The 14,091-nt window shown below is 49.7% G+C and overlaps 1 protein-coding gene across 2 annotated transcripts in view; it reads right to left on the bottom strand.

Annotated features, from left to right (window-relative positions):
• The window catches only part of pio (zona pellucida domain-containing protein piopio), a 112,579-nt gene that overhangs the window by 20,029 nt on the left and 78,459 nt on the right, over positions 1-14,091 (bottom strand). For both annotated transcript variants that reach the window (XM_084607703.1, XM_084607704.1), the window contains exons 4-5: positions 5,243-5,448; positions 1,720-1,856 (exon numbers count right to left, since the gene is read on the bottom strand). In XM_084607703.1, the coding sequence (XP_084463829.1) occupies positions 1,720-1,856; positions 5,243-5,448 (343 nt within the window). The remainder of the gene's footprint in view (positions 1-1,719; positions 1,857-5,242; positions 5,449-14,091) is intronic.

The raw sequence follows: 14,091 nt of genomic DNA, 5'->3' as shown, positions 1-14,091 counted from the left end.
GATGCCATTTGCAAAATTCAAAGTAAAAGAAAACGCAAATACGTTCACGCATGATTCAGTAACAAACAGCTCGGCATAAACCCGCTAAGGTAAAGTGCGACATCTTCAAGCAGACCAGATTAGTATCACTGGCAGAGGCAAACGCGTACCCACCATACGTAGATGTAGACTTACTGTCTTCAACAGTTATAGAAGCCGCGGTGCGATTTTAATTTGACGTCGGCTCGTCAGACGAAGCTAACCTCGCGCCGTCGGGCGCCTGGCAGGGCGCACTATGACCGTCTCTTTCTAACATGGTCTTATCCAATAGAACAGTAAATTTCTTCTCATCTGTGCCCATGCCACCTGTCCTATTGTCTTCCTTTTTTTTTTTGCGGCGGCGGCAGCCAACTCCGCCTGCACGGGAGCGCAGCGCGTGCAAAGGGAAAGAAGTCCGGTCTGCGCCGAGGGGAACTGACGCTTCGAACAGAAACGCAAATGCGTGACGTGGTTGACAGGCATCCCGGACAGATTAAGCGAGCGTCGGCGCGTTTGTCCGTCTGCGGCAGCACCGCCGGTCGCCCGCGGCTGTGCCTCCTCCGGTGCGCGGCCGGCGCCTTCTTTTACACGCACCGACGTCGGGTTGTACACGTTGCCATGCGGCGGCGGCGTCTGGCGTGGGAGGCAGCCGCCACGAAAATACGCGGCATAAGCGAACCGGACAAGGTCGTCAAGGAAGTCTCCCCTGTCGTGTATATTATTGCTTTTACTATGCAAGTTGCAGGCCGTATGCGTTCGTTAAAAACAGTAAATCGACGGGTTCTCCAGTGTTCCGAAGGCAGTCGCTGCAGTGGACCCAAAAAACGCTTTTCTTGCTTCTTCGAGAGACAGAAACGTGTCGTCAAGAATTGATGCGCCTGAGAGTCCTGGCACTATGAAAGCAACTGAAGTTTCAGTAAGGTGGTTCAAGTCATTGCCTTATAGTAATTTCGTTCTTGTTGTGGTACACTGAATCCAGATTTCCTAATTATTTCATTTTTGCTGAAGTTTATCCGTTTATTGTTTCTAGTGCTTATTGTTTCCAGAGATAATGCCGGCGTATTTATTCGTTGGTGGACTTCTCGAGTACTTCCCAAACATAGCTTTAGATAAGTGCGACCGCTTACAGTATTTAGATTCGACTTGAATTTTTTTTAATACTCTCGAGTCCGCCCCAGACAAGTACCCCACACGCAGAAGGATTGCCGAGGCGAATTAGGCAGCGAACGTTCCCCTGCCTAGTCGCTGCCTATTTCTCCTCAGTAACCCTTCTGCAGCGACTAGTCAGAAGGAAGTTCCCTCAGGCCAAGCACAGGCAGCAACGGAATATCTATGTTATTCAATAAATTCAGGAAAGTGCACTTGCTCGCGACTCATCATTCAGCTGCCATTTCTGCTTCTGTGAAAATAGAATCACCCTTACAACGTCATACCCTGTTGTACCGCTCGCGCGGGAAAATCAACTGAAGCCGCACTTTGCTTTTAGAAGCCAGCCAAAAGGTACCTGAAGTGAAAAGTGACCGTTTGAAAATGAACGCTTTGGGGGCAGTAATTGCTGAGCCTTATGCTTACAAAGCAATCATGTGCAGCTTCTCTCTAAGCACATTGCGGTGTGATCGCTTTAGAGGTTCGCGACATGAGATTAACGCGGGAGGACAGATGCGAGAGCACTTTAAATGCAGTTTCGCTCTAAAGGCGTACCTCACGTTGAAGAAGTTTGTGATGGTCTTTTCCTTCGTCTGGTATCGGCACCGAATGTGGAAGCCACGTCCCTGGTTCGTGACCAGCTTGCGGTGAGGCTGGACCACCACCGTATTGAAGTACTCGACTCCTTCATCCTGCGGACAGTGGAAGTATGACGTTTCCAAAAAACTGCGTACACCGAGCACACCGACAGCAGAACATTTTGGGAACCACAGAAAAGTTGAGGGTGGTTTAGCTTGATTAAATTTAGAGTGTAAGCGAAACCTTCAGTATTAATGGTTACACGTGGTGTAGAGCTGTATAGAGCTCTTTATTTACACAAGAAGCCGGTCAAATGGAGCAAGACGAGGAAGACTCTAACAGGAAGAAGACAGAAGGCAAGAAGAAGAAGACGGGTGGCAAGAAGGTTCGGAAGACGACAATAGAAGAAGAAAAAGAAGAGGTACATGCGCAGTTGTGGACTGCGCCCTACGCGATGACCTTGGATTTACATGACGTATTGAAGCTTTCGCTTCAAAAGAGAAGCCGCTGCAGCGACAACGGTACAAAACACCTGGTGCGTGAGCAAACGTGCTTGATATCGGATATATCCTCGTAGTTGACTGCTTATGGCTAGAAACAAATATTACAATTTGCGTTTAAAGCACTGCCACTGAAAAAAATTATTGTGGGAGGGTTTAACGTCCCAAATCGACTGAGGCTATGAAGGATGCCGGAATGGAGGGCTCCGGAAATTTAAACCACGCAGCGTTCTTTAAGATGCACTGACATGGCAGAGCATACAGGCGACTTGCTTCTCGCTCCATCAAAAAACGCCACTCCGAAAAGCATTGAATTCCGCGTCCTCGGCTTCAGCAGTCGATCGACCGCCGTAACTATACTGAGACACCCCGGCGAGGTACAAAAGACAAGATCCAAGGAGTTCGCGTCTGAGCCGTGTAGTGGTTTTGGACATGAATTGTGAGGATATTGATGTGGGTAGGAGGGGGCCGAGGCTCCGTCAGGCGACCGAGCCTCAGCCTCCTCTTAGACAAATGTCTGAGAAACAACCGAAGAAAGAAAGAAAGACCACGGGATTTTTGGACTATTCGTGCAAGCACTAACTCTTCAACGAATTGAATTATGAAGGAAACAATACTAATTATGCCTGGTTGGCCCCAGACTAATTCGTCTAAGTTTTTAAGCACTAAGAACATTTTGATATCGACTTTTAAATGCGGAGACACTAGCTAGCAAAATGTGTAAGTAATTATTTTTATTTCGTTCATTCATTCAACCACAGAAATCGGTAGTTCACATTTACCAATACTTAGCATAACAAAATAAAATTGCTTAGCTCGGACAAGCCTGGTTACGTCTGAGAAAACATTTTATGCTTGGTTATTCTGTGCGTTGCTGAGCATGGTAGATTAAGCATGGTCGGACACGGTTTGCTGTGGTTTAACTCCTCCATGGCCGCCTGCGAACATCAAGGAAATGCAGTCAAAGCACTGGTTCTAGCGTTTGACTCCTCCATGGCTCTCTGCGAACTTCAAGAACGTCACAGCCGGGTCTAGACGACAAGATGGTGTTAAAGGGGCGCCGTGACGTTCGCCAGACCGCAAAAAACCCAGCTGACCTCTAGGTGATTTACACCTTCCCGATGCCCCAAAGTCCAATCATAACGGCGAAATCGTAGCGCGTAATATTTTAATCCGGTTTTACAATCAGTGTTCTGGCACCGATGTGAGCGACACACGATGGCGAAGTTCGTTAACCGATATGACGTTTCTTTTTCGCTTGGGCCGCTCGGGCGCTGCTTCCCTGATTGGTCGAGCACGCACATTAGATTTTACAATCGACTGTTCTTCAATTTACTGAGCAGAAAATAAATACAAGGTGTTTTAGTGCCGCGTATGTCCTTAAAGATAGCTTCACTCCCGTGGGCTCCTAAAATCCCAAGGCAGCTGACAATGTTCGGATCTCGGAGGTCGGCAAAATCGCTGGACAGTCGAAAATCACGTGGCTGATCGTTTCTGCCGACGCTCCACAGATGGCGCAAGTTGTGTCGAGATCGCTCGTGAAGCGCGCTCGCCACAGCCGAATCCGCAGCACTGCACAGCGGGCCTCCACCAGCAGCACACTGCCAGGGAGTTGTCATATAGTCGTTTCCGGCAGATGACCTCCTTGCTGGCCCTGTACATGTACGTGATAGGCTTCGCCTTAGCCACTCCTCCGTCTCCGCCTTCGCATTCTCGTTCTCGAACTTTCACAGAGGTAGCGTTCGAGTGATCCACGGCAGCACCAGCGATAAACGCCGGAGGAACGCCAAAGTTTCTCCAGTTTTCTAGGGTTTCTCTAATGGCGAAATCGTCAGGGTAAACAAGGGCTGGAATGCGAGACCCCAAACAAGAGCAGGCATGCAACACACGTGGTTGCTGTTACCATGGTAACGAAGCTGCCAAAAAAGCGCGGCTACAGGTTGAGTTTTATTTTTTTTTCGAAAAGTTTGCCACAAGGCATAAGTTGAGAAAGGGGGAATGAGATGCAGGAGATAGAAAGTTAAAAGAAGGAGTGAAGTCCAGTTGCGCTTATGTATTCGCAGAGGTTGGCAGTGTAGCGATTGTCCATTGTCCACTTCTCATAATCACAATCGCGATTCCACCGCAGGCCCACCTTCATGAGTATCCGTTGTCTAATGTGAGTCTTTGATGGACACGTCCACAGCAAGTGACGCACATCGCAGACGTCAGGTGCAGTGTCACAGTGATGTTGTGTTGGACAGGCAACCATGGTGGATAGCTTCCGACATGTCACTGCAGAAAGCTGCGTTTCTTATAGGTTCTGTCCAAATCATGCGCTGGGCGAGCGAAATGGGAGAGGGGCTCAATCTCACACCAGATCAGACGCGCTGTTCTTTTTTTCTTGTATTTAGAATTTTATAAGCCGAATAACTCTCGTTTCCGTGCGCCGATTTTTGTAATTCTTTTTGAACTGACATCGGCACGGTGCAAAGAACCTAGAGGTCGGCTGGAATTAGCAGCCTGACGAACTTGACTGTGCCCCATTTAAGTGCATTTTGAAGGGGCAGGTCCCAGGATGCGGGCCAAAGGGCCAGGAGAGGTGGTGGGGGGATAGTGTATATACGGGGGACTGAAGGCTGCGTGACATTGTGTAAGGCAGTGTTGTATATTTGTGTAGACATGTATCGGTACGTACATAATTTTCCAGGTGTGTGAAGAAGAAGCAGCAGCACATGTGCGAAGTGGAAGAAGAAGCGGAACCGCAGAACATTATCTGAGGGCACAACAACAACAACTACAACAGAAGAAGCGAGCGCCGCCGACACCGCGCACTGCACGTGCGAAGGAGCGCGGCGCCGGGTCCTGGCGCTCTATCTAAGGTCAAATTCCCGGCGCCGATCAACCTGGCTCGAAGAGGCCAATAAAGCTTTCGATTTAAAAATAGCACGCGTTTTATTAGCGAAACGCAAGAGCGAAGGATGCGATTTCAACGCGAAAGGAATGAAAGTGCTACGTACCACTTCGGTGCTCATGGTGTTGCAGGAGCGCAGCGGAAGCGTGTAGACGATCTTGTCCCTCACGTTGCTGTACTCGGCCATGCAGGTGGAGTTCTTGGACAGGCCCTTGGGATAGATCATGCCGTTGAAGTCGTGCGTCGCCTCCAGCGTCACCTGGATGTTGTTGCTGTTGCACTCGATGTTCACGTCCGACGCCTCGCCGCCCTCTGCAAGGAGGAGAGGACGCAGCAAATGGAATGTTTCTCAACTGTTGTCGTAAAAACGGTCATAACTGAAAGGTTGGTAGCAGCGTGTGCACCTAAACGCAACGCCAACGTTAACGTGAAAAGGTTTATTTTAAATATAGAACAAGCGGTACTAAACAACAGTTTGAAGCAAGCAGCCCGGGATAGCAACTTTTTAAATTAATTTCAGAGCTGGAAAGAACCGTCACGCATATAAAAGTTAAAGTAATGATGCTATCAAGCTCTAAAGCAATATGCGTCGCAGGGTAGTGCTTACTGGTGGAAGCGGTAACGAAAAGCATCGATGATTTAAGACAAACCCGATGATAGGTTCTTAGAGTAAATAAGTGTAGGACTTTTACACAAGAAAACAACCAGTTCGCAGCATTGGCAGCTAGCTTAACATTGAAAACGTGGACAATTCAGACAAGCCGGCCTTAGGAGCACAGTCTAGATGACCAAAGTGGGATTTATCAATGCGTAAAACTTTTCAGTCTCTTCTGGTCAGTGAGACTCCCATGTGTGATTTCTTTCAAAAGAGGCTTAATATAAATGCCTTGCAGTAATGATTCACTACAAACCACCCACGTTGGGAAATTCAGACTGGAAGTTAGCGTCTGAAATATACAGAAAAATATGTATGACATCATTCGATTTAACGTTATATTGCTTCATCTGAAGCCTGCAACATCGAAGGTAGGCCGAGACCTTACGAGTTGCTGGCTTAATTTAACGACGTGGTGCAGGCAAAAAAAAAAAAAAATCGAAAGAAGTTCGGTTTTGGAGTTGCGAGGGTTAGCCTAGTTGGTTTGCTCAGTTTATCTCGTGCAAATCCTCCATACATCTTTCTCGGTCACGCAGGCGAGACGCAAATGGCCGTCCGCGTTAGTCTGGGAGTATAGCTTTACGAAATACGTCCTTCGGACCGGAGATATCACGATGGTGCACGGTGTTTATCCTGCCGACGCTGGACGCCCCTGGGGCTGGGGGACTGTTGAGCTCTCTCCATCCCTCAGGGAAGCCGCTGTTATGCAATCGCCTTTCATTTCCGCAGAAGAGCAGCAGCGAAGAAAAAAGGGTGGAAACAGGAACTGGTGGCCCGTAGCTGGAGGGTTCCGCGACCTCACAGCATGTCGCAAGCCCGAGTGCATACGAAAGAGAATGCGTAGACCCTCCCACTGCGCGCGCACGCACGCACCGAGAGTGAGAAGAATGGACGGCAGCGCCGTCTCGTGTCAAGCCGCAGCGGCGCTAAGCCGTCCTGACTAAATTGCCTTCGGGCCCCAGAGGAGCTCATTAATCAGCGAAAGGGGTGAGACGGGGCGGCAACTTACGCGCGTCGGGTTCGTTCGCCTTAAGGCGGAGCTGCCGCGCGTTCATGACCGGCTAACCCGGCCAACTCTCGCTTCTCCGCCCGCCCCTTTCCTGGCCCTGCTGAGCTAGGTTGGGTTAGGCTTAATGAAAAAGTGCGGGTTCTTCCCCAAGTTCGTCGTCCCCGACCACTCGATCATGCGGCGCCTTATGTCCCCCTGCTCCGCCTTCCACCCACTTTCTTTTTTATCGACTCCTTCCGAGGTTGGAGACCTGGCTGCGCGTTCGACCGATCGTCCGAAGCTCGTCGCGCATCCATCATGGCGGAAGCGCCTCGGTGCGCGCGTCACAGCGGGAAGCTGGAGAGTCTCCCCGCCATGGCACACCGGCCATTGTTCCTTTCACCTTCGTTTCGCTCGGGGTCTGGTGCTGCACGCAGTGCAGGCACTGTCGCTTTCTGCTACTTTGTGTCACTCCGATACACGTTGTCGGTGTAATTACTGGCGCCCGTCGGAAGTTCGATGAACGTCGCTCCTCATCGTGAATCTTCCTGATTGAGAGAGTTGCCAATGAGACGTTTCTCTATCAAGAAAGTGGATCTACAACGCCGCCAGAAAACCGCAGGGGCTTGCACGAGCGTCAGCTACAGGCAGAGTGTCTCTTGCTGCTGGCGAGAAATGAACTGAACGCCGTAAGAAAACCAGGAGAGAAACGGCATGACGCGAGGCATGGAGCTACGGAACGACACCCAGAAATAATCGCACCGGTTTCTTTCCTCTGCATTGGTTATTATTAATGACTTGTGTGTGTACTACTGGAGTCCATTTCATCACGTTCACAAAGTCTCTGCGTAATCGCAATCTGCTTATTTTTCCTTAAACGTCATTTGCACTGCCTCCTCATCATCATTTTGCTGCCGGTCTGTCCGTATGCGCAGCTCACGGCTAGTCGGTAAAATTTCTTGCAGGTAACAAACACGACTAGAACCGTTCACCGCCTCAGCAGAGTTGCTCGTACCAGGATGTGGATGGACTACTGAACCTGAGGGCCACTTAAATGAGAGTTTTTATCTTTCATCGTCTTCTTTATGCAACGCCAGGCATTCATTCAAACTGATTCATTTTTCTAATTAGGCTGATCTGATTATGCACTGCCAGCGTCTGCGCTTATTTTTTTGCGTTATCTTGCCCTCGAGTGCGTCACCCGTCTTTCCGAAATGTGACACCTCTTGAACTTCTATTTTCTTGAGTAGTGTGCGGAGGTGAGCACACTTCCGGTTTCGACGTTCCAGCTGAATAAAGCTCAAAGCTCATTTATCCACAGCGTGACAGCAGCCCTCCTGTGAAGAAAACGTACTTGAGAGAGCACCAAAAATATGCAGCTAACTATACTTCCAGGTACTGGTTTGCGCGCCGCATAGCGTCTTCGTTCATCCCTATGAAGGGGTTCCTCATTCTTATTTTTTTCTTCCGGACACTCAATCTAGGAGAACGAAAGTTAGAGGTCACTTCGTGGGTCTGAAAAAAGGATGATGCGGTCACATTCTCAAGCACCCGCCCTACGTCTACAGCTCCGCTTTTCGCCTGCACGGATGGCGCGTGCAGTTTATGCAGGAACTCCAGAACATAGGCTATTCACCTCTCCGCGTCCTTGCTAACCGCGGAAGCACTCCTTTTAGTAACGTCTCCGATAGCCAACAGTAACCCACTGGATCGGGCGTACTAACTTGGCAGGTCGTCCTCTCCATGACTCCGTGAGCACGCAATTCTAACCAGTACCGTGGTAACTGCTATCAACAGCACGTGTGCAACATTCGAGTAAATTCTCAAAGGTGCAAAGATACTCGGCGTAAACACATTTCAACGCCCGTTGAAGCAGTGGCATGTGCATTCTTCTACAGGGCCGCAATCACCTCCAGTCGTGCCATGATGGCACCACACAGGGCTGACCTCTGCTTTTAACCTGCCCCCCCCCCCCCCTTCCCCACTCCCAAGATGGAGGTGATGGCTATGATGACGACCTGAAAGAAGCCCAGTAAAACGCGAGTAGCCATCCCTCACACTCGCTCTCCGTCCGCTCCATCGCCATCACTTCCGCGCCGCCAGACCGTTGGCTTGGCGACCGCTGTATGCCGCCGCCGCCGCCGCTGCTGCTGCCGGGTGGCCACTCCGTTAGCCTTTTTGTGCGTGGCCAACTTGTCCATTGTGCATGTGCCCCACCACAAAGGGTGTGGGCGCGACCCTCGCATTGTGGCCAGGACGCTCGCCCTTTCGGCGGTGATTTCGTTAGAAGCGTTTTTGTCTTGGACGCATCTTTCTCCCTCTCTCTCTGCTGCACTCCAAACGGATGCGCCTCGGCCGCTTTTGTTTAAACGTGCTCCGCTGAACGGGTCGGGAGGCTGCTAGCACAAACAGCGGCACTGGTGAGCTCTTCTTTGAGAGCTCTGAGCATGCGGTTTTTCCCTGTTCCCCTGTCTGAAGGTGTGGATAGAAAAAATGCATGCTCGCTAATAAATTGTTTAAGATATAAGCGTCTACCCTACGCAGGCCTCTTCATTTATGGCTGTAACCATGTAGTAACTGAAGAGGCCCTCACCGTTGAGTATGAATGATCTGGAAGTGCTAAACGTTACCGGGTCGCACTTTGTGGACGCCTCTGACCGAGCTTGAGGCATCTAATGCGCGACGGGCAGCGCGTAATTAATTCATTTGGGAGCACTGAAATGCGTGATGTGTTCCAAAACATAATGCGCGTCGCTGCGTGCGGTCCTTAAGCGTATCGGGTGCGATACTGCGCAGCAGCCTACACAGCAAAAATATGGAGCTCAGATCCACAATCTGTAGCTTAGTGCCGCGTCTGCGGTGTTCACACGAACTGCTAACAGTGGCTATACTCTAATGCAGTGCACAGAAAACAGAAACAAAGAAGGAAGACAGTACAGCGCTTGTATTCTCTTCCTCCTGTTCTCTTATTTACTTATTTTTGTGTGTGTGTGTGTGTGTGTGTATGTGCTCTGCATTAGAGTATAGCATTGAACTACCAACTAGCCTGAATTGCTACCCTCCATCAATTTAAAAATATGGTGGCAGTTCAAACGCGAATTTAAGAATAGTCGCACGCAAAGGCAGGTTTATGGATGTCTTCCGAGGAGGAATGTGGGGCTGAAGCTGGCTGTTGCAAAGCACGAGCGTTAGCACCCTCACGTTGAAAAGAAAAGAAAAATATATGTCCAGTGGCATCTGAGTGGCCGGTTTCAAGTCTCGCAGCATCGAAAAATCACGCACACGCCTATGGCAGATGGCAGCAGTGCGTGGCAGGAGTTGCTTATTTACTTCCACTGCACTTAATTACTTCCTCTCAAGTGGCTGTGACAGGGGCGCCTTATGCCGCCAATTTTTATCCGCAAGCACTTTGCAGGGCCTTCTGCGTGTAAAAAGGCTTTTCTTTTTTTTTCTTTCTTTAAAATACCACGCCGGTGAGAACGCCGTCGGTGATTCCATCTGCAAGTTTTCCGAGTTATTTCTGGGGACAGGCGCCCGAGTTTTGTGAATAATTTTCTCGACGGATCAGCTTAAAATATTTCGTCAGGGCACATGCCGACGCCGAGTTTACGTTTCACACGCACTGTTTTCCATGCATAGCCTTTGTCGCTTTTTGCGTCCAGCATTTTTATCAATGATTGCTTGTTTCCGTGAGAAATAAAAAAAAAATTACAAGGGTTCAACGCTGCTAAACCAAATATTGAGCGAAAGCATTAGCTGCGGTTGACCGATCGTTCTTCTTCTTCTCTTTTTCTTCTTCCTCAGTCCACATATAAAGTCCCGCTTTAACCAACCCACATAAACGTGCCTTAGCGGCCTATAGGGGTAACGTGAATGCCAGGGTCCTAGCAGGCTGATTCCGACATAACTGTCCCATGTGAAACGAGGGACCCAAGTCGGCAGCTCCTGCCAGCCCGTGTGTCACGTGGGGTGTGACGTCACAGCGTCACGTGGGTAAGACGTAACTGCGGCCGGGTCACGCGAAGGCTTGAAAGTGCGAGTAGTATTGTTTTCGCAATAGTAATCATTTTTGCTCTCAGACCGAGCGCTGTGTGGAGGCCCGGCAGGCTTTTCGCTAAGGAAGCGTGGAAACGGGAAACGCTGCCCTTAAAGGTCAACTGCGGTGGTTTTTTCATCATTTTGTGTTTTTGGTTGAATTACATTCCTCGGCACGTCCTGACTCCAACACAAACAACCGTTTTTCGAAATTCCAATCAGAAGTATTTTTAAAAAGGAAAAACAGAAAATCGAAACCGAAACTGCTTTCACGGCCAGAAACGACGTCCCACTTGACGAAATGGTGACGTCACACTCAGTATTAGAAAAACACGTACGCGCGTTGGATGGTGAAAATAACTTATGGAAATCATGAAGCATTGCATAAAATGTCTGAGCTAGTTCAATATAAGCCTCACACTTTCATAATCATGCGGTAAGTGGACAGTAACCAAGGAGGATATATACAGTAACGCCGGTATACTGTTTGTGACGTCAGAAACTCAGTGTTGCCGGCAGAAATAGTCTCAAATTAAGCCATGAAAACAGCATATTTTAAAGTCGTGTTGCGCGTGAACGGATTATTGTACGGCGCCCAAATTTTGTAGAATGCGTCAGGACGGAGAGGAGAATCTGCAGTAAAATTTTTATTTGAGTATTCGAATGTCAAAAAACCTCCGGAGTTGCCCTTTAAGCACACAGTTAAGAGAATTCGACCGCGGTAAGTGCGGAGATATTTTCGAGTTGGAGCGACCTTCGCGGCATCGCGTTGCAATACTCCAAGCCTGCTTTGAGGCAGTATTTGACGCTAGTCCCCAGTACTTATGCCACGTGTTCCGAACGACTTTTTTGCTGCCCATAAAAGGGCGACCGCCTCGCGGCGTTAGCGAAAGGCACGGTAGCGTGGCCGGCCGCTACCGGTTCTGATGGCTCCGCGTGCGTCTCCGTCCTTCGCGCGGATGTGCCCAGACTGCGATCGCTATCTCATGCGCTCAGACAGATATGCGACCGGCATAGCAATGCCACTCGATGCACGAGCAGTGCGCGATATTGTCGCATCCCTGTGTATGCAATGCACAGCCTCTCTGGTGTAAGCGAAGGGCAGACGGAGAGAGAAGTGGAAAAAAAAGAAAAGAATGGGTGATTCCGGAGTTCTCTGCCCAAGTTAGCGGCGACGCAGTAAGTAAGGTTATGTCTCGTTGCGATTACTGGCGATTACGCTATACCGGTTCCGGTTTGGCAAGGCGCTGGATTCAAATCCTTCTTCATGAAATAAAATAAAAACTCACGGAAAGCGGCAGTCAGACCATTTGTTGAAGATTGGCGACAGCTGTGTCGTAAGCTTAAAGTTGTTCGCCAGGGTGAGTCTAAGCTCGCAACTTCAACTCCTTTCGTCGCCATATCAATCCTTGTGTTCGGAAAGAATTTGCAGAGATAGGTCCTCCTTCTATTTTTCTCTATGTCGTACTGACACTCCCCAGCTGTGTAACCGGCAGTGAGCTGAGAGTTTTGCGCTTAACAAGGTTTCGGAAATAGCACGTCGACCTGTAGAAATCGCCCCCATTTAATCATTCGATTCCAGCAAACAAGCAGTCGCCATATGGTATGCCACAAGAAGAGTCCAGCCATCTGCATTTGCCCTCGTTTATAAAGAGCCAGCCGCCAGCCACTCCTTCCTTCCAAATTTTCTGCCGTCCCTAATGATGTTCATCTTTCTTTAGTATGATCTACGCCATCCGGAAGAAGCAATACTTCCACCCTGAAGGGGCAACAGCGAATATCATCCATCTGGCTTCATTCAGTAATCTGCGCTGGCCACTATCTGCCTGTTCGCGCTTGGCAGCAACGTTTCTTTCCCCTAACATGGAAGACGCCTTTTTAAGCACTACGGATACTATGGCTGTTGTTTTCTCCTTCGTCTGCGGTAGCAAAGCGATATCCTAGAAGGGCGAAGTGGCGACAACAGCGAATGTCCTGCGAGAAGCAAGCGGTGATTCGAAGCACCCTCCCGCTTTGCGTGCATCAACAGATGGGTGTAAATCACGCGCAAATACTAGAACATTGACCGCCATGCACCGCCGACTCGATCGAAGCAGCCCATCTTCCCCCACCCGGGTCTCTTCTCCGGCTCGCAAGGACGGCGCAGTCCGAGCGCATCTGCGGTGCTGCAAGAGTCAGCTGCTGCCGTTCGCACCTCTTTAAGTCGGCAGCTTCGTTCGGCCATGGCCGTGGAATCGTGCACGGCTGGCGAGTCTCGGTCAGCGGTCTGGCTGCGTGCCAGCGTTTTTTGTTTGCGTCCTCTCATCCCATCGGAGTGGCGACGTGAGCATGCGTGCGGTTGCTGATCCCGCTTCACCTGGCGCTTTAATGGACGCCCAATCTGTCGCAAAAGTTGGGCAACGGCGAATGGGGCGCGGAGGCGTAGGATAACCGCGTCACGTGTATGTTTGAACCACCCACGCTTTCTAGTTTTCTCTAATTTTGCTTCCTGGTCGAGGCAGCTGGCTGGCAGCGCGGCTTGCATTATATTTTCTCGCTTCACAATGCACCCCAAGACTATGGGCACAGCGGTGAGGGGAATCTCGGAGGCTGTGGTATAACCCTTCTATGACCCTTCTGTGTCTGTACAACCATACAGCATCGCTTGAGCGTCATGTTTGTTCGCAGAAATGGCTCCTGCTGGCGTATACCTCGCGAATGAGCATAGAAAATCGAAAATTCATTCCATAAAATTGTGTTAACTTTGCTCTCATTGGCACCCGTTTATGAGAAAACGATACCGGCAGAAACGAGGGGTCAGTTGAGTTCATCCCGTTTCATGACGCGGCGTGTGGGCGGCATGCAAATTTTGCTTTTACGTCTCTTGTACTTTTATTCTGCATCGAAAAAGGTAAATTCAAGTCGTGCTACTGGCTGTTGTCGTGCTCTTTCTATCTACACGGAGGTATACCGGCTTTCATAACGACCATTCTCGTGAGGAGACGCTCTGTCGACCCCGAAAGCCAGAGCTTTCATTTACTCACTCGAAGCCGTGTCAAGACCGTGTGAGAAAAAGTAGACATCTCCCGTACACGTTCGGCTTCCTCTTATGAGCGAACCTCGGCAAAGCTTATAGACCCTCCCCATTTCTTGTTTGAGGTTGAGGTTGAAGTTGTTGCCGCAGGCGGAATTAGTCTGGCTGACTATGTCGTCTACTGCTTAACCATGGCGACACTTAAACAAGGTCGCTAAAGCAGACGCCTGGCGGCACCGCTAAGCACACAATCATAGTCCACTC

Source organism: Amblyomma maculatum, chromosome 6 (assembly GCF_055883805.1).
Source record: "Amblyomma maculatum isolate TAMU_Amacu chromosome 6, ASM5588380v1, whole genome shotgun sequence".
In the NCBI taxonomy this organism is placed as follows: domain Eukaryota; kingdom Metazoa; phylum Arthropoda; class Arachnida; order Ixodida; family Ixodidae; genus Amblyomma; species Amblyomma maculatum.
The sequence above is the reverse complement of the archived record's forward strand: the minus strand, read 5'-3'. Positions and strand labels throughout refer to the sequence as shown.